General features: G+C 47.0%; 1 protein-coding gene across 1 annotated transcript in view; it reads right to left on the bottom strand.

The window, feature by feature from the left end:
• The window catches only part of TECPR1 (tectonin beta-propeller repeat containing 1), a 45,960-nt gene extending 27,336 nt beyond the window's left edge, over positions 1-18,624 (bottom strand). The window contains exons 1-10 of the mRNA XM_082199627.1: positions 18,136-18,624; positions 12,994-13,226; positions 11,462-11,644; positions 9,106-9,228; positions 8,054-8,179; positions 7,269-7,443; positions 4,406-4,506; positions 3,723-3,824; positions 2,575-2,720; positions 1,237-1,742 (exon numbers count right to left, since the gene is read on the bottom strand). Coding sequence (XP_082055753.1) covers positions 1,237-1,742; positions 2,575-2,720; positions 3,723-3,824; positions 4,406-4,506; positions 7,269-7,443; positions 8,054-8,179; positions 9,106-9,228; positions 11,462-11,644; positions 12,994-13,224 — 1,693 coding nt within the window. The 5' untranslated portion in view covers positions 13,225-13,226; positions 18,136-18,624. The remainder of the gene's footprint in view (positions 1-1,236; positions 1,743-2,574; positions 2,721-3,722; positions 3,825-4,405; positions 4,507-7,268; positions 7,444-8,053; positions 8,180-9,105; positions 9,229-11,461; positions 11,645-12,993; positions 13,227-18,135) is intronic.
• Between the last annotated feature and the right edge of the window lie 2,250 nt (positions 18,625-20,874).

The following is a 20,874-nucleotide window of genomic DNA, read 5'->3' as shown; positions in this document are numbered from 1 at the left end:
AGGTCTGAGGGACACAGGACCGGCCCCCTGCTGAAAAGGTTTGCTGACCCCAGCTCCAGATGTTGCTGGACTACAACTCCCATCAGCCCCTACCAACATGCTCAAATATCAGGGATGATGGGAGCTGTAGTCCAACACCATCAAGGGACTCAGCTCTGGAGAAGGCTAACTTAAAGCGAAGAGATAGTCGCACAAATGCCAGGAGTCTTGCAAATCTGAGGGAAAGGGGTCAGCCTTACTCATAGAGACTTGTCCAGGCTTCAGGCCTAGTTCTTATAAATGAATGAGACAGCAGGCCCACGTCTGGATTACCGTATTTTTCGCTCTACAGGACGCACTTTTCCCCCTCTAAAAATGAAGGGGAAATGTGTGTCCTATGGAGCGAATGCAGGCTTCAGGAAGCTATCCGCAAGCCTGCGGAGCCCGGAGGGAACTCCCGCCGGGCTCCAAAGGCTTGCGGATAGCTGCCTGCAGCCTGGGGAGCACGGCACTGCGCGCCCCGGGCTTAGGGCAGCTATCCGCAAGCCTGCGGAGCCCAGCGGCAGTTCCCGCCGGGCTCAGAAGGCTTGCAGATAGCAGCAAGCTCCGGGAGCGATGGCGAGGTTGAGCAGAACCTTGCCCTCGCTCCCGGACCCGTTCTGGGGGCTGGGGTCGGGGGAAGCTTGGGCTTCCCCCGCTGCAGCCCGAGGCTAAAAATGAAGCCAAGACAGCTAGCGGGATCCACCCCGCTCGCTGTCATGGCTTCTTTGCTCTTTGGGGCTCGGGGGGGGGGATTTTTTCTTTATTCCCCCCAAAAAAAACAATTAGGTGCACCCTATGGTCTGGTGCGCCCTATAGAGCGAAAAATACGGTATACAATTTCAGGCCACTTGTGAGGGTTCAATATTCCTTCACAGAAAGAAAAGAACACACCACCAGCTGGTCAGGAAAAGGTTGCCTAGAATTCATCTCCAGCAACATCTGGATAGTTTTCCTTGTATACTGAACTATTTTGTACAGAACAGTCATGTGAATTCCCACCTGCCGTCTTAAGTAGTACAGGCCAGACACAGGTTTACCAGACACCGCTGCACATGAAACTTAGGTGTGTCTCAACGTTAAGTCCGTGACCAAAGGATAGATATTTAAATGTGGGACCTTACAGGGCTGGATCAATGGGAAGGAAGGACCACAGGGGAAGTGTACACATTCAGAAGGGGACATGGAGATGGTTCAAACACTGGAAATCTCCCCCACCTGACTGCACCGTGAACCACTTGAGGGAGCTGTGTGAATCCACAAAGCAGCCTCCGCCACAGACCCAGGCCCACAACGGATGTTCATCGGCCTCCAGATGATCCTCTATGCCAACGGACAACGTGCCAAAAGAGGACAGGCTGGATGCCTCAGCCGAGGCGCTTGCAGAGGCCGCAGCTGGCTTCTTGGCCTCCTTTAGGTCAATGTTTGTCCACTGCAATTCGGCGGGTTGAGACTCTGGACCCAAGGCAGGCGCTTCTGGGACATCCGCCAGCCCTTTATCTGCTGCAGGGTTGGCTTCGTCAAGAGGGGATGGGACAAGATTCACAGCCGGGCCTGCGTCCGATTCCGGGGCCTGTTGGGGCTTGTTGTCACCTGCCGCACACCCAGGCAGGCAAACGTTTTCCAGAACCAGAGGTGCCTCGATATCGGATGGGAGGTCTCCATCACTTCGGAATATGGAGTTGGTTTGTTCCTTGATGTCGTCCGTGAAGAAACAGCCAGCACTTGGGGAAAGGGTGAAGAGAAAGAGATTGCAGCGGATCCAAGACTGTTTTTATTATTATTATTATTATTATTATTATTATTATTATTATTATTATTATTATATTATTATTATTATTATTATTATTATTATTATTTTATAAGATATTTATTAAAGTTTCACCAATTATATAGACAAACACAACAATACAAACAAACACAAACAAAAAAAAACAAGTATAATTTCAAACCCTTATTTTCTTATAACTTGCTCCTCCGACCTCCTCATACCTCCCCTTTCTGCATTCCAATTTCAAATTTTAATTCAGCAAATCCTCACCCTTAATTTTATCTAATTTTTAACCTTTCTTTTCTTTAACTTAATCCTTACAGCTGTAATCCACTTAATTTCTAAAGCCACATCATTCTAACATTCATTAATTTTACAATGTTTCTTAAGATAGTTCTTAAATTTCTTCCAATCTTCTTCCGCCGTCTCTTTTCCCTGGTCTCGGATTCTGCCAGTCATCAGATCCAAGACTGTTATCATTCAGTAGCAAGCTTGCCAAGCAAATTATATATACAGTGGTACCTTGGGTTATGAGCTTAATTCGTTCTGGAGGTCCGTTCTTAACCTGAAACTGTTCTTAACCTGAGGCACCACTTTAGCTAATGGGGCCTCCCGCTGCCGCCGCGTGATTTCTGTTCTCATCCTGAAGCAAAGTTCTTAACCCGAGGTACGATTTATGGGTTAGCAGAGTCTGTAACCTGAAGCGTCTGTAACCCGAGGTACCACTGTAGTAGAAGATTATGGTTTTTGTTGTTAAAAGCACATTCTCAGGATTTCTAAGTTACCTGAGGAGACTTGTTGAGCTGCCAGTCTGCGATCGGTCACTATCTCGGCTGCAAACAATCGCTTTCCACGTTTTCCCACTCAGCTCACTTGGGGTGACGCCTTGACGGAAATAAACGGCTCTGTCCTCACAGCTGATCCCCCAGACCTAGACAGGGAGAGAGAGAGAAGATAAAGCAGAAATGTGTGTGAGAGTAAGAAAAATAGATGTTCAACTTCCTTGCGGCTGACATCACAAAAGAAGTGGCTCCCAGTCATTGCGCTGTAGCAAGTAAGAGCAACTTTATTATTTGACACAATAATATTTCTTTATCTGATATATTTATATACTGCCTAATGCCAAAATAAGCTTCAAAGCAGTTTGCAGGTATGAAAATGCGAGCATGAAAACAAAGCAGCCATAATTAGAATACAAAACCAAAACACGGAATAAAACAGCCCCATTTGAACATTGAAATATAAACAACCACAATTAAAATACACAGTGAAACAATCCTATTAAAACCACGCAGTAATTAAAACAGGAGACTCAGGCCGAGAAAAATGTTTGAGTTGAAAGGTACCCAAAAAGATGATATGCACATGTATTTCACGTAACAAGTACGTGGGGATTATACGTCTATGTTTTTAATTCATTTGTTTTATGTAAAATAGAAAATGCAAAGATAATTAAAAATAATAAAAAAATAAACCAGACTAGCGAAACCTCTGCACCTCTCCTTAGCAAATGCTTTGAATAAAATCTTGACAGATTTTAAACCTAAACTAAGTTGGAGGCGTGTTTTCGTCTACACATCCAACCCCCTATGACCTCACCCTTTTAACCTGAGATGCAAGGCTTGTGTTCTGCCAGTGAGCTATGGTTCAGCTGCAGAAGAGCCAATCCTATGAACGGGTTCAAAGTTTTTTTCTTTTTTCTTTTTGCAGCCCTTGTTCAACTTCCAGTGGGGCTAATGGTCCAGACCTGCTTGGATACCTGCTCTGCTGCTTCTAAAGCAGGCATAGGCAAACCCTGGTCCTCCAGATGTTTTGGACTACAATTCCCATCATCCCTAGCTAACAGGACCAGTGGTCAGGGGTGATGGGAATTGTAATCACAAACATCTGGAGGGACGGAGTTTGCCTATGCCTGTCCTAAAGGGAGCCTCACCTGGTCATTCAAGCCGACGTTCACCATCACCATCTCGCCAACCATCTCGATCCAGCTGGTGCCGCAAGGATTGTGAGAGTTCACACCTCTTCTGAACCAGACCTGAGGGGAGAATATCCAAAATTACTGCTTGGTGGCTCCGGATTTCTCTCCCAACTCTGTTCCCCTCCCTAATAGATTCTGAAACTGGAATAAATTATGCAGAGTAGCAATACTCACATTCCTGAATTACTTTATAGGTTACACAGAAAATGGCAACGGGCTCCATTTGCATTACGCATTTAAGGGAGTATCATACCCCTTTAAAAAGTCATGGCTTTCCCGCAAAATCCTGGGAACTGTCGTTTGTTAAGGGTGCTGAGAGTTGTTAGGAGACCCCTGTTCCTCACAAAGGGCCAGAATTGCCAGAGTGTTCTAACAATTATTTCCTCTTCCCAGGAAACCAAGGGAACTGGATTAATAAATCACAGCAACATATAATGAAGATTCCCCAGTCTTCCCCAGAATAGGGGACAGGACAATTTTTTAAGGTACAAAGATACTGCCCTGGGTGATGGGGAGTGGCTGACTGTTATCCTAAACTGTTGTTTTCAATTCCTCTCTTCTGTCACGAGGACTTGAAACATAGCCAGCACTAAATGAAAGGAAACCTTAAACCACAATTGTCTCTCAAAGCTTCTTACTTTTCGGTCTTTGGTAACTGCCCAAACAACATTCACACCCACTGACACGTGTAAGATTCCATTCTCTGCGACCGGAGGCTCCACAATCGTCCAAGAAATTCCTGTCAGAGGAAAAAGCAAGAGAACAATTTGAAACCCTAGTTCAGTTCCAAACAAGAAGGAAAATATGATGCTTTTATTGACTTTTTGTAAATTTATGACCTCAAGGAAAACACGCTTCGGAAAGCAAGGGATACGGAATACATATCAAACCATCAACAAAATGTGAACCTTGTGCTCCTTTGGGAAGAAGGGCGGGATACAGTGGTACCTCGGGTTACATACGCTTCAGGTTACATACACTTCAGGTTACAGACTCCGCTAACCCAGAAATATTACCTCGGGTTAAGAACTTTGCTTCAGGATGAGAACAGAAATCGTGATCCGGTGGTGTGGCGGCAGGAGGAGGCCCCATTAGCTAAAGTGATGCTTCAGGTTAAGAACAGTTTCAAGTTAAGAACGGACCTCCGGAACGAATTAAGTACTTAACCCGAGGTACCACTGTATAAACTTAACAGAATAAAATAAACACCTGCAAATTAAAACCACTTAAAGATATCTCCTTCATAATCATAGTAATAAGCTGGCACAAAGGAAACAATAACCCATCATAAGTTAAGCACACAAAAGCCAGAGCAAACTATTGTTTCTACACCTCAGTCCGTGGGTTTTAAAGGCCTCTTTGGAGCCAGCGATGGACGGTGCCTGCCTCGCTTGACATGGGATTAAATACCACAACTGTGGAGCCACCAGGAAAAAGGCCCTGTTCCCCAGGCAGACTGTCTTTGCAGGAGAGCACCTAATCAGGGTCTCTGAAGCAGATCTTAAGTTATGGACTTAAAAGCAGGCGGAACTTTAAACAGTAGCAATGGGTGGAGCAGCTCTGCACACCTGGGGTCCCAATGCCGCACGATGCTGTCGGTTACCGAGAGGGTGAGGCGGCAGGGAGCTTGGCAAGGTTTAGGCGCAGCAACGGAGCACCTGATTGGCTCCTCACCCTCCCGGTAACCAATAGATGCGTGGCGCTGGGAAGCCAGGTGAGCAACGAATGCTGCTACAGCCTTTAAGTCACCTGATCCTAAACAGTTCAGCGCTTGAAGGTCATCGTCAAAAGTCTCCCAAGACCGCAAATGTGTGGGATGTAATCCACTGTGTTGTATACAAAATCTGCCCTTTTCCCCTTATGGGGTATCCAAGAGCTCATACAGAGTCCTTACGTGGGTTCCCTACTGGTAGGAGAAAATAACAAAGGCCAACAGAGACTATTGAGAAGCAAAGCAGCTCATAAGCCTGATCTTTATTAAAGCTGTTGCAACTGGGTGCTCCCCTCACACACAGGAAAGGAGGAGGACCCAGAACCTTGGTGTGCCTGCCCTTATATAGATGTTTTAAATTCCCTGCCCTGGAGCTCAAGACCATCCCTCCATACATCATACATAAATCACAGAAGGGGTGTAACCCAAGACCATCCCCCACAAACATCATACCTACATCACGGAGAAGATGGTCTACAACAGAAATTTGAATGCTGTTGTTTTTCCTGTCTGCCAGGTTATCTGATAATGCCTTATCTGATTGCCTTTCCTGGTAGTCTGCCCATTCCTTTGAAATGGTGATTACTAAATTCCTGTAACAAGGAAGGTTTTTTTCCACCTCCTCCCTCCCTGCAGAGAAACATTTGGTCAGTTTGGGAGTCAAAATGGTTTCAGGACTGTCTTCCTGTGCTGCTTCAGACATGTGATTTATATATTTATGTACGTGTTTGTTTGGTACATTTATGAGCATATATTATATATCTAAGACCTTAAAATTTTTATAACAACTGGGAGCAGTCAAATACAACATTCCTTGTTTTGCTAGAGTGCACATGCAAAGGGATGTTTGGTTCAGCCAGTTGAAACTTCCTGTTCCTCCTGGCCTGGAGCATCCTTCCTCGCATGTGACTAGTGGGTGGGCGTGACCTCTCCAGACTCGGTAAAAGGACAAGGCATGCTGCCTCTCTCTCTATTTTCCATCTTCCTTTCGTCCTGCGAACTTCCTGGACTGCTAACTGCAGTCACTAAGTCAACCCACATATGGGGTAAACCTGTTTGTATATGCTTTTAACTTTAAGCCTTAAGCCTGCCTTCAGGGATCACAGTGTGCTCTGCCTGATTGTGAATAAACTTTCTTTTTATTGCTTATGAATAAGACTGTGCTGGGACGCGGGTGGCTCTGTGGGTTCAACCACAGAGCTTAGGACTTGCTGATCAGAAGGTCGGCGGTTCAAATCCCCGCGATGGGGTGAGCTCCCATTGCTCGGTCCCTGCTCCTGCCCACCTAGCACTTCGAAAGCACGTCAAAGTGCAAGTAGATAAATAGGTACCGCTCCGGCGAGAAGGTAAACGGCGTTTCTGTGCGCTGCACTGGTTCGCCAGAAGTGGCTTAGTCATGCTGGCCACATGACCTGGAAGCTGTACGCCGGCTCCCTCGGCCAATAAAGTGAGATGAGCGCCGCACACCCAGAGTCAGTCATGACTGGACCTAATGGTCAGGGGTCCCTTTACCTTTACCTTAAGACTGTGCTGTCTTTATTCTTTTAGGAGGGATTCAAGGGGTCTTACCAGGAAAATATGAGAACACATTTCAATCTGGACAAGCCAGCTTGAATTGCGTATTGTCTTAAGAAACTCACACGAGTTTGCAACTAGTTTTCTGCTGTGCGTGAGAAGGAGAATGTAAACTCTGCTAAGTAAAGGAACTTGCTGGAGCAAGTTAGGAAGGATATTAATAAACAATATATCCTCTCCTGCCACCCTGAACATTCCTACAAAATGGGGCTTACCTTGAGGGTTATTCCTGTCAATCCCTTCCCTCACGATCGCCTGCCCTTCCCAAAGAGTTCCCCAGAGAAGGTCGTACGGCCCGCAACTGATCTGGACGGCTTCGCCAGGGGTAGCAATTAAAGACCACGAAGAACCTTCCGGATTGTGATGGCAGACGTCTTCCCTGTACCAGACCTGAAGTGAGGGGGAAACGTGTAGCCTTCAGGAACAGCAACTGTTGATTTTATATGTTTGTCTATTTAATTTTATATTTTATATAAATTTCCACCGTGCCCTTCCTCCCAAATAGGAGCCCAGAGTGGCAAATAACACCTGTAATTTAAAAACAAAATAAAACAAAAACGTATTTAAAGTATTCTGCCTGCCCCTGCCTGCCAGAGGCTACCTCTGCAAAGTTGCCCTCATGGGAATGTACCTCCTGGGGTTGAAAAAGGTTCTAGAACAGTGTTTCTCCAGCTGTTTTTGGACTACAACTCCCATCATCCCTAGCTAGCAAGAGCAGTGGTCAGAGATGATGGGAATTGTAGTCCGAAAACAAATGGGAGACCCAAAGGTTGGGAAGCAACTGTTCTAGATTGTATCGAATACTACTCCAACTCAAGAGAAGACACACTGAAATTAATGAACCTAAAATGAGTCGTGCTCATTAGTTTCAATGGGTCTACACTGAGAAGGACCACCACTGGCCTGAGCCCTCTGCATTCCTGGTGCAGACCGGCTGATGGATGGATGGACCAACACTCTTTTGCCATATGAAAGAATCCCGGAGGCAAATAGGTGTTACCTTTCCTTGCAAAGACACGGCCCAGACGGACAACCTTCCCACTGGCTCGTCTGTAATCTCCCATCCTCCGACGGAAAGATCATTGAAAGGATCCGGCAACTGTTTGGGATCCTGTTGGGATGGAATCTACAGCAGCAAGGGCAGAAAACACGCTTTGAATTACTTTCCTGTTGGTCCAGAGTCAACATTCTTCCCAGCTGAACTTATTGTTTCTTATTAAGAGCAGCTCATTTAGAAATTGCTTGCAGATGGTGTTACGATATGCCCCCCAACAACATATGGGGTCCCAAGGTTGAAAAATAATATACCGTATTTTTTGCCCTATAAGACTCACTTTTCCCTCCTAAAAAGTAAGGGGAAATGTGTGTGCGTCTTATGGAGCGAATGTAGGCTGCGCAGCTATCCCAGAAGCCAGAACAGCAAGAGGGATCGCTGCTTTCGCTGGGCAGCGATCCCTCTTGTTGTTCTGGCTTCTGAAATTCAGAATATTGTTTTTCCTGTTTTCCTCCTCCAAAAACTAGGTGCGTCTTATGGTCTGGTGCGTTTTATAGAGCGAAAAATACGGTAAATAATATTACAACTATCCTTCCCGGGGGGGGGGGGAATGTCACTACAAAATCGGCCAATGGGATGCAGGGGTAAACGTAATAGATGTGAATGGAATGAAAGGTTGGATTGGAGGTGAAGTTGCTGGAACCCTCCACACCGAAATATCTTGTTGCAAGTCCCACTGGTTGCGACGTTAAATTTTAAAAATATATTCTTTCTGCCAAAACTCGCAGGGCATTTCAAAAACACTAAATGCCTCAACCCAGATGGAAGGCAACGGAAAAACCCGGAAACAGCATCCCCCAAGAGCCTAAAAGAATAAAATCACCTTTGCCCGGCATCAACACAATCAGGTGGACACCACTAAAAAGGCCCTGCTGCAAGGAATCTGGGGTTAGATCTTAGGTTGTGCAGCACAGCCACTGCGAAAGGCCTTGAGCCAACCCTGACCACCTCCAGACACATTGCAAACTTTAAAAATGGATGGGGGGGGGGAGAGACACCTTTGCCCATGTATCTCGCGACTTGTATCTCCGGTACCGAATCCACCGCCTCCGTCGCACACAGGAATTCCACCTCTTGTCTTTGGTATAGGTGGCTGGGAAATCTATGGCGTATGTCCAGCCCTGAAAAAGGAAAAAGAAGGAAGGGGGAGAGAGCAGTCAGAAAAATATTTTTGTCAAGTATTGTGTTTACCAGAGAAAAAGCTCAATATACTCTAGGCACGAACTAAGCACCAACCTCTGGCAAAATTAGCAATGCTGCTCTTACAAAGCAGCTTTTAATCCGCCAATACATAATCACAGAATTGTAGAGTTGGAAGGGACCCCGTGGGTCATCTAGTCCAACCCCCTGCAATGTAGGAATCTCAGCTAAAGCATGTTGCCATCCGATTGCCTGCCCAGCCTAATAAGAACCACTAATCAACCTAGCCCGGTTCTCTTGACACATTTAATCAGGTGCTAGGAACTTCAGGCTTGGGCTGCACATGTGGCCCTCCAAGTCTCGCTATCTGGCCCTCTCTCCAGCCTACACTTTCTCCCCAGGCCTTCACTAGCTTGACTTTGTACTGTCCTTGAGTATTTTTTGCCTGGCTGGAATTTGCCCTTCAACTCTGATCATTCCTCTTCCTTGCCTGGCCGGAGGACAGAGAGGGGTGTGCACGTCAATGCGTACTGTACAAAGGAAAAAATTATACCCATTGCCCAACTTTTGCACCTCACCCTGCACAGCAGTGGCACGCAGTCCCGGGAAGACTGACCAAAATGGAACACATGTCTTTTGTTCTGAAAAAGGTTCCCTGCCCCCGTTTTAAATGATAGGTTAAAGTAAACTAGGGTTTAAAGTGAGCTTGCACTTTGCTCCTCCCCTGCTCTTAACTTCAGTGCTGCCCAGAGAGGAAATAAACTAGAGGTTGACTTGCCGTTACATGTGAACCACTGTTTATGGTTTGTCTGTCTCCTGGCAAATCATGTTGGTAAGAACAAACCATGGTTTGCTAGGAGCCTCCCAAGCAAACCACAAGTGCTGGTTTGCACATAAACTGGGCTAGGGAGAGGCTGGGTGTTGTTGAAGATGTTGAAGCTGGGCTTCTAAGATTAACCTCTGCAATAGCAATACTATCCCTCTAAGGCAGCTTTCTCAACCTGTGGGTCCCTAGATGTTGTTGAACTACAATTCCCATCACCCCTAGCTAGCAAGGCCAGAGCTCAGGGATGATGGGAGTTGTAGTCCAACAACATCTGGGGACCCACAGATTGAGAACCGCTGCCTTAGGCAAGGGGCGACAATAGCTTTGGTCTAGTGGGTCAAAGCTCTTTGCTGTGGGTGCCAGTCACAAAACAGCTGAGGTAGCATGACAGCTTCAACACAGGATAGGCCCAGCCAGGGCAAAGGTGAACTGGGCAGCAGCTGAGACCAAATAGTCTCTTGTGCATTGCAGATTTCGAAGAGGGTATTTACGGAGACCTTTCGTTGGCCTCTCAGGTGATGTCGGTGGCCACAATGATGCCCACGGACACAATTTTTGTGGCCTGTCATCTAAGGCTACAATTCCAGACATGCTCACTTGGCTGTAAACCCCACTCAAATCAGTGGAGACAGACTACTCACTATACTTCACAGGGAGCAAGTCCCTCTGAAATCAGTGCAACTTCCAAACAACCACAGTTAACAAACTCTGCACATTTTATCTATTAATAACCACAATGCATAGAACTATTGCAAGAAGAATAACACCATAATGAAGGTTGCTTGACGTCAATACTGATTTGCAGGTACAAGAATCTTTTGTTATTATTTATTAAATTTGTCTACTAAAGCTAACGAGCCATCTGTTGCTACCCAAATCTAAAGAGCTCCCGGCGCTGTTGGATTCCAACACCCAACCATTCCAGTGACTGGAGGGTTAATCAGTTGTTAATTTGATGTGCGCTCCAGCATCAGCATAAAGAGAGTGCAGAAGGGTTACAAGAAAAGAACTGGAATGGTAGCAATAATATTCCCAAAATGGAATAAGTAGTACTAGGAGACACAACCTTGCCGTGACGTCACAGACACTATCCAATAGGCGCCTGTATAGCAGTGCAACTGCTGAGTCAACATAAGGCTGCTTGCTTGTACACTCACAGTTCCCGGGCAAACCTAGTCTTTGGAGACGCCCTGAAGGCCCCTGCTTTTGACCTAGCGATCCCTGCTTTCTACTACAAATAGCAACCCCAGCTCAACACACACACCCCGGGTAGCAAATATGAATGCAGCAATGTATTCTGGAAGCAAGATAGCAACCCCTCCCCATCAACATTGCTCCCTCCCTCCTCGCAAGAGGACGTGGATCCCTTTTCAATATTTTGCACCTACCCCTTTCTCTGTGGGGTCCCCTCCAAAATTTTCATCCACATACCAGTCAGCTTCCCATTCCCAGTGAGGCGACGGCAACTCAAAGCTTTCGAGCATCTGATGCTTCAGCCCACTCACATCGCTCCACTGCCAGCGGTCACTGGGCAATAACTTCTCACAGAAGCCAATCACGGGATTCCAGCGCTGCCAGGGAGGGAACAAGAAAACGATCACTTATTGTCCTCTCTTAACCTTGGGTCCCCAGGCATTGCTGGACTACAAATCCCACTGTCCTCTGCTGGTGTGGCTAACGGCTAATGGACGATGGGAGTTGTAGTCCAACGACATCTGGAGGGCCACAGATGTTTGACTTAGGACCCACATTGGTAACCTTAGATTGCCTCTGCCTGGAGAGTACATTTTGGGGCTCCAATATTCAACAGATTAAATCAATTAAGAAATAATTTGTTCAGCTGAACAAGTTGAACGGCTCAGGACTGCAATACTTCAAGGACTGCCTCTCCCCATATAAACCGACCCGGATTCTGCAATCATCATGTGAGGTCTGGAGGATGGCATCACGAGACTGGGCCTTTTTTGCACTGGCTCCCCATTTGTGGAATGCAAAGATATACTCCAGGAAGGCTAGCCTGCCACCTTCATTATACATCTTTAGGCACTAGGGGAAAACATTCCTCTTCAACCAGGCCATTGGCTGATTAATATTCTATAGCCTGTTAAATGGGGTGTGTGTGTATTGTTTTGCTTTGTTTCTGTTTTAACTATGTATTTGTGTTTTTATCCTGAATTTTTATCTTGTGAACCACCCCGAGATCAATATATAAATTTAAGAAATAACAATAAAAAATTAAAAAGTACCCCATTAGTCAGCCCACAGATTACCAGGACATATGCGCACAAACTGAATAGGCCTTTAAAAGTAAAAGCTTGGGTGAAGACTCCAAAATTATGTAAGGGTGGATCTACACCCGGGGAGGAAACCCACTATAGATACCATATTTACGCGAGGCGGCCTGTGGTTTCTGATAAACTTTCAAATAGCACTTAAAGACAAACTGCAACAAACAACAACAACAACAGGAAAACATTGAAGGAATGCCAAATTAAAACCCAGCACATTCTGCACTCAGATGTTACTGTACGGAACAAAGCGTGAATGAGAAGCTCTGTTAGATATAGGGCAGGCATCTCCAGACCCACTGACCCCACGTGAATGTTTCTGCCTGGCTGGAATGTGTCCTTGAACTCTGATAATGCATTGTTTGGACAGAGGACAGAGAAGAATAGCGTGAGTAACAGTGGGTGTGTGGAAACTAGCCTACTTCACTGAAGATAGTAATATTTACACGGTGGCTCCACCTAATTCTGCTGGGAAGCAACAGGCTTATGGCCCTCAATCTTGTGGGCTTCCCAGAGGCATCTGACTGGTCACAGGATGCTGGAATAGACAGGGTTTGGGTCTGATCCAGCAGGGCGCTTCTTAACTTTAACTGCCGGCTTCTATTGTGGGCTCAGCCCTTTCTTTTGCATACCTGATTCTCGTAGGTTTCTTCCTGGTACCGGATGGGGACGTCGTTGGAGTGGATGTAAACGTAGACCTGGTGGTCGCACGCAATTCCCCAGCAGCACTGCTTGACGGCAGAAACCCTCTTGAACTCCAGCTCCCCATCTCTACAGAGTTCCCAGTACTGGCCGGTGGTGGAGAGCGTGTAGACGCGGCCGAAGATATCGACCGCCCACAGGAGAGAACCGGACGTGCTCATGGCTGGGAAGGCAAAGGGAGAGGGAAGGAAGCACAAGCATGGAGGCCGGATCCAGTTTATTTGAAGTCTGCCCCTTGCTTCAGGCCGACCACTGAAGGCTGTGGCTTGTAATGCAAAAGGCTTAAGGGTAAAATCCCATACATACGTAACCTGGGAGTAAGACTCACTGAACCCAGTGAGACTTACTTTTTGAGTAGGCAGGTACTGAAATTGAAATACCATATTTTTCGCTCTATAAGATGCACCAGACCACAAGACGCACCTAGTTTTTGGAGGAGGAAAACAAGAAAGAAAAAATTCTGAATTCCAGAAGCCAGAACAGCAAGAGAGATCACTGCCCAGAGAAAGCAGCGATCCCTCTTGCTGTTCTGGCTTCTGGGATAGCTGTGCAGCCTGCATTCACCCCATAAGATGCACACACATTTCCCCTTACTTTTTAGGAGGGAAAAAGTGAGTCTTATAGAGCAAAAAATACGGTACTTTATTGTCACTTGTACAACTTGTATACAGTGAAATTACACAAGCACCTCCCCCTCAGCTCTCTTAGTCTTAATTCCCCGTGTTTACTGACGCACACCCACCAAACCCAAAAGTCAGTTGCCCTGTTGTTATCCTTTCATTCAGCAGCCTAACAGCCCACGGATAGAAGCTGTTCTTTACCCTGTTGGCGCGACTAATCATGCTTCTATATCTTCTGACCAAGGGCAGGAGATCCAGAAAGTGCCGGCCAGGGTGTGAATCATCCCTGAGAATTTTCCTCACGCTCCTGAGGCAACGTTCTTCCGCTATTTCATCCAGAGGATTCACGGGACAGCCAATAATATCTTGTGCTGTATTCACCACCCTCTGTAGGCACTTCCTGTCCGATGATGTCAAACCAGCGCACCACACCGTGATGCAGTATGAAAGGACACTTTCTATTGTGGACGGGTAGAAGGAGATCATCAGATGTTGATTGACATCGTTCTTCTGCAATACTCTGAGGAGATGGAGTCTCTGTTGGGCTTCCTTAACCACTTGGGTTGTACTGATTTTCCAAGTAAGGTCTTCACTGAGATAAACTCCTAGGAATTTAAAGGAAGAGACTCTCTCCTTGCACGGCAAGGCTGTACAGCGCTGCATGCTGACGCTGGTTGCCCCCCCCTTCTCTCAGGGCCCCCCTTCCTCTCTTTCCACACCCAACAGACTATCAGGGGAGGTCATCAGACTGCTCTTGCCCAAGGTCTGGCCTGACTACTTACGGCGACTTTTTAAAATTAGACCAAGTCTAATTTCAATATATATAGGCAGGGCTTTTTTATTTCAGCAGGAACTCACTGGAACTCAGTTCTGGCACCTCTCAGGTGGGCGCCATTGCCATTCTAAGACAAGGAGGGAGGCGTTCATGAGGAGTTCCAGAACCTCTTTTTCTAGAAAAATAGCACTGCATATCGGATTGCAGCCCAAGAAAATCGAAGAACAAAATGCAATAAATTAATACAGTGGTGCCCCGCAAGACGAAAAGAATCCGTTCTGTGATTCTCTTTGTCTAGCGGTTTTTTCGTCTTGCAAAGCAAGCCCATTGAAGGATTAGCGGATTAGCGCTATTAGCAGCTTTTAGCGGCTTATCTGCTGATCGGATCAGCTGATAAGCGGCTTAGCGGCTTAGAAAAAGGGGGGGGGGGAAGGGAAAAAAACCAGCAGGAACTCGCAATACATTGTCGTCTTGTGAAGCAAGCCCAAAGGAAATTCGTTTTGCGAAGCACCTCCAAAACGGAAAACTCCTTCATCTAGCGAGTTTTCCGTCTTGCGAGGTATTCGTCTTGCGGGGCACCACTGTAAATGTGTGCTACCGCCTTTACAACACAGTCCTAAGCGTGCTGACACATAGACATTCATACAGAAATCCATGGGCATTTAAGATTTGCAGCCTTATTTTTGGTCATACAGGGCAACCATATAATTCTAGAGCTGAAACAATAAGTGGAGTTCATCTAGTTCACTGGTCTTCAGTTGGCAGGTAGTGACCCACTACTGCCCCATGGCCTGACCCAAGGATCCCCCTCTTGTGGAATGCTCTCCCCAGAGAGACCTTCGTTATATTTCTTTAGGTGTCAAGCAAAAATGTTCCTATTCTCCCAGGCCTCTGGCTAATTAAGCAATCTATGGCCTTTTAAACTGTGTGTGTGTGTGTGGAGGTACTGTTTCTGTTTGTTGCTGTGAAAGTTGGACGGTGCCTTATATGCCTCCTTCCAGCAACTCCTGCAGCCAAGCTGTTGCCAAACGTCTTGCTCTGTTTTCCTGTGGACCGCATTGGCCAGACCAAGAGGGAGTCTTGTCATCTGGGCAGCCCAGGACTCCCATACACACTGCTCAGGCCTGCGCCCCAGGGAGGTCACTTCAGAGCTGCCAACACAGAGATTTGGCTTTACCCCGGGAGGTGCATCCCATTGTCTCTCGAGACAGGCAGATGCCAACAACCATGTATTTTTGTGTTCTTATATTGTAAACCATCCTGTGATCTTTGGATGAATGGCAGTAGGGGAATTAAATAAATTCAATTAATTTAATAAATAATAAAAAGTAGGTCACAACAGTAGCACTAGCACAATACAAATACAGTGGTACCTTGGTTTACGAACTTAATCCGTTCCGGAAGTCCGTTCTTAAACCAAAGCGTTCTTAAACCAAGGTGTGCTTTCCCATAGCAGCGAGGGACTCAATGTACAAATGGAACACACTCAACAGGAAGCGGAACATGTTCTGCTTCCAAGGCAAAGTTCACAAACCAAAACACCTACTTCCGGGTTTGCAGAATTTTCAATCCAAGTTGTTCATAAACTAAGCTGTTCTTAAACCAAAGTACCACTGCATATGATAAACATTAATAAATGGATCCCCAAATGCAAGAGGTCTGAAAATGTTGCAGGCTACCATTTTGTTCAGCCGTCTACTCTGTGTAGAATCTATAATGCAGGTTACAATTCCAGGATCCTTGACAGATTGGTTATCAAACCTTTGTTTAAATACCTCCAGTGACAGAGAGCTCCACCTTTCTAACCAGGAAACTTTGACACTGTATTTAATACCCATTTGATTCAGGCCTTCAACTGACCTGAAAATAATATTGGAATTGGGTTGGAGAAGGTTCAAGTGCCCACTTAGTCACAAATTCACTGGGTCCCCTTGAGCAATCCACTACTTTCCATGGCCTGTAGGCTACCTCACAGGGTTGTGGAGAGGATAAAATGGGGAGAGGGGAACCAATGGATTCAAGTAACGAGAAATCAGTTTCTGACTCAACATCAGGAGGAACGTTCTGACTGTAAGAGCTGTTAGACAGTGGAAGGTGGACTCTCCTTCCTTGAATGTTTTTAAGCAGAAATTGGATGGCCACCTGTCATTACTGATCTAGCTGAGATTCCTGCATTGCTATGTACGCTACAACAGCAGCAAGAATACTTATTGCAAAGTATTGGAAGACACAAGACCTACCCACTTTGGAAGAATGGCAGATGAAGGTGATGGACTGTATGGGACTGGCAGAAATGACTGGCAGAATCCGAGACCAGGGAGAAGAGTCGGCAGAAGAAGATTGGAAAAAATTTAAGGACTATCTACAAAAATATTGTAAAATTAAGGAATGTTGAATGATGTTGGATTGAACTTAAGGGGTTTCAAGCTCTAATTATGATAAAATGATTTTCTTTTTGTAAGTAAGAATTTAAAGCTACAATAATTTAAGAGGTTGAGATAAGGATTTGCTGTATAAACAATTCAAACTGGGTATACAAGAAGGGGAGATACGAGGAGATCGGGGAAACAAGTTACAAGAAAATAAGTTGTGAAATTTATGTGTTTTTAACATTTTTATGTTGGTTTTTTCTTTTTGTTTGTTAAAAATTGGAAACTTTAATAAATATCATTTTTAAAAAAAGAGATTCCTGCATTGCAGGGTGTTGGATCAGATGATCACTGGGGTCCCTTCCAACTCTACAATTTGATGACTCTATGAAATGGAATCAACTCTATCTGTGGGCTCCTGCTTTGGGCTCCCCATGGGCATCTGCTTGGCCACTGTGAGAACAGAATGCTGGACTAGACGGGCCTTTGGCCTGATCCAGAAGGGTCCTTCTTATGGCTGAACTGGCCCTCTGCGTTGTACACACCTCAATAACCTTTGGAGAAAGAATGCCCAGAGGGTGTAGGGAGGAGAGGGGCGCTGCGTTGGCACAGGGAAGAAGATCGGCACAGCTCGGTTTTGAAGCCGGATGCAGAAGGAGTGAGCCTACTCTGTAATTCTGTACACACACACCTGCTTGGAGATAAGCCGCACTCCACTGAACAGGTAGCCAGGTCAGGAGCATCCCAGACCCTGAGATTGCAGGGACCAAACCTGAGACCTAGGGGCAGCCCCGGGTGATGTCATGGGGAGGTGGGACCTGGAGATGGGGGTTAATTGGGAAAGAGGGTAGCAAAAAAGACTCCAATCCTCCCCAATGTCCATGCTGCAATTTGCAACCGGCTCCTGCCAGTCTGAAGCTTGCAAGCTTCGTGCACGGCCTTCTTGATTTTTATTCATTTATTATTATTATTATCATCATCATCCTCAACCGCGTCCCCGCCCACCTGGAGATTTAAGCCCCTCCACCTGCCGCCTGGAGGTGGCGAGGCAACCCTGGAGCCTTCAGGCCAGACCCTGCTGCTGAGAAGGCACGCACCGGGCGGCGCTGTCAGCTGCCACAGCAAACGAGGCGTCGGAGCGGTCATGTGCCATTGCATCTCTGGAAACGCAAAGCTCAGCGACCACCATAAGAAAACCGAAAGTTATGGCCGCGAAGGGGCCCGATGCGAACTGCGACCTACGACAGACATCCCAGCCAAACCCGAGAAGCTCGCCTATTAGACTCGCTCAGGGTCTAATCTCCTTACCTGAACGTCCAGCACGGCCGCCTTGGGCTTTTCCTCCACGTCTTGCGCACCGGCAGCGGCAGCGGCAGCAGGAGACGCGCGCAGCTCCGGCCGCTGCCTCCACCAGCAACCGCAAGCTGGATGGAGGACGAGGAAATCCGGGCCCACAGGAGCCGGCCGCTCATTGGCCGAGAGCGCGAAGCCCTCCGCTGCTATTGGCTGCGGGCGGAATCAGATGGATACATGGCGTTCTATTTTCCTGCACGGGGTTCTATCTCCCCCCTGCGTCGTAAGGCGAGCCGTCCGCCCTCCCACGACCGGCTGCTCCCGTATGACGCCAAGGGGTGTGCGCAAGAACGGTTTGTGGTAGGCCATCTGGCTCTCGGTTCCCCCCCCTCACTTTCTCTTTCCAGTTTCTGCAGCTGGAATGAAAAGAGAAGTAGGAAGGAGTTGGCTGGAAGGGCTTATTGCTTTTGCCTGCGAATATGTTACGTGCTTTGTTCTGTGCTCTTATGCTGTAAACCGTCCCGCGATCCTGGGATGAAAGGCGGTATAGAAAATGAATAAATGAATAAATGACCGAGCCCTCTCATTGCTTATTGCAGTTATCCTCACACCCATCCACCCCGCATGGTAGGTTAGGCTGTGGGAGGCAGTGTACTGGACCCCATGGTCACCCAATGAGCTTCCTGCCTGAGTGGGGATTCGAACCCTGATCTCCCTTAGATGGTAGAGCATGGGACCCAGGGTCGAGGGCTCGAGTTCCATAATGGGAAAAACAATTCCTGCATTGCAAGGGGTTGGATTTGATGACCACCCAACTCTACAATTCTATGATTCTATGAAATAGCTCTCCCAGGTCTTAGCCCAACACTCTGTTACACCACGCTGGCACTCCAGAAGATTGGACTACATCTCCCATCAGCCCCAGCTAGCATGGCCCGTGATGGTAAATCATATTGAGCAGGAACCTCAGGCCCAAATGTCACCCTCTTGGCTCTCTCCAGGCCACACACCTCCTCAGCCACACCCTTTATCCTGGCCATACCCAGTGGCGTAGCGTGGGTTGTCAGCAAGGCAAGTAATTTGCGCCCCCTAACCCGTGGATTTGCGCCCCCTAACCCTAACCCCCAGATGTTGTGCCCGGTGCGGCTGGCCCCCCCTGCCCCCCCACGCTACGCCACTGGCCATACCCCTCATTGGCTTTCTTTGGCACTCTCTCTAAGGTTTTGCTTTGATTCTGCCTGGTGAGAATGCGTCCTTGCTTTCTGATAACGCCCTTTTGTTGGCTTGCAGGGAGTGAGATAGAGAAGGCACGTAGGAACAAGTCTAGTGTACAAAGGCAAAGTTATTGGCCCTGGCGTGTACCTTGCAAGGTTGCCTAGAAGAGAAGGAGGTCCCTGGGCTGAACCAAGTTACCCTACCCCAGTCAAGGACGATGGAAGTTGTAGTCTGGCAACAACTGGTGGGTTACCGTTTCCCCACCTCTCACTTAGGGCCTTTGAACTAGGGAGGTGTGCCAAAGTCTTCGTGGAAAAGGTGGGTTCTTGGGCAGGATTTGGAAGAAGTCAGAGAGGTAGCATCTCACAAGCTTTGTTGAGAGAAGCACCTCAAAGTCTGGGGGAAATTAAATGCACTTTGGTTCCTGCTCATAGCACCCCGTTCGCCCTGTTCATGACATCCCAGTCACAGTTTTCCACCTCCACACACTGCCATATGCCGTTCTGTGTGACTGCCAAGTAATTTAACTTCACGCGAGGTTTAATAAGGAGGGAGAAAAGGATTCCATTTGATAATCCATCGGCATGTGACCAGATGGCAGCCGCCTCTGAAAGCAGAATTGATACTGTCTCCCCGCCCTTTCCTTTCTAAGCAGACAAGGCTGCTTTCCTTGAAATGAGAACATTTCCTGCTGATGAAAGATGACAAAGGACGAGCCTGTCTGAAAAGGGTATGTGTGTGTGATGGGCTTAGGGAGAGACCCATAACTCAACAGGAGAGCATATGCTTTGTATGCCGAAGGTTGAATCCAGCGATACATCCAGTTAAAACAGATCAAGCAGTAGGTGGGAGCAAAAATTCATTTTCCTGTTGCTCTGGAAAGCTGCCAGTCAGAACAGACAATATGGGGCTCCCTGCATTGCAGGGAGTTGGTACTAGATGGCCCTCGCGGTCCCAAATATTTATTGTACTTCTGCAGAACTTAGGGTTCTGCCAAGCATGCCGTTTCTGGTTTCTCGGTGCTCTGATTCGGGCTCAGTTTCTGCCAGCCACCTACGTTTGTTACTAGGCAGAGGAGGTTTATTATTAGGCCTTTAAGAACAAACTTACAGAGAACAGGTCCAGCAAGGACTATTAGTCACGAGAGCTAAATGGAGCCTCCACACTCAGAGGCTGTATATCTGAACAACGTATTCTAGGGACGTATAATGGGGAGCCTTGTGTTTGGGCCTGCTTGTGAGCAGCTCCCCAAAATATGTGTGAATAGTTGGACTGCAAGGGGATAAGGGGAGGGGGTACAGCTCTTTCCCTTCATGTGACCAATAGGCAAGTAGGATCCTAGAATGCAACAACTGATTGGCCTGCAGGAAAAGACCAATCAGGCTCCAGGAGGGAAGCAGAATCAGCCAATCAGACGTGACTCTTTGTATAAATAATGTATATAAAAGCCTGAGGTTGGGGGGAGGGCAATTCAATCACTGTTTACAAGCTGCAATAAAGAGCATGAAATCACTACAGGACTTTGAGTATATTTCATGC

Source organism: Podarcis vaucheri, assembly GCF_965113315.1.
Source record: "Podarcis vaucheri genome assembly, chromosome: 14".
Taxonomy (NCBI): domain Eukaryota; kingdom Metazoa; phylum Chordata; class Lepidosauria; order Squamata; family Lacertidae; genus Podarcis; species Podarcis vaucheri.
This window is presented reverse-complemented; position numbering and strand designations above follow the sequence as displayed.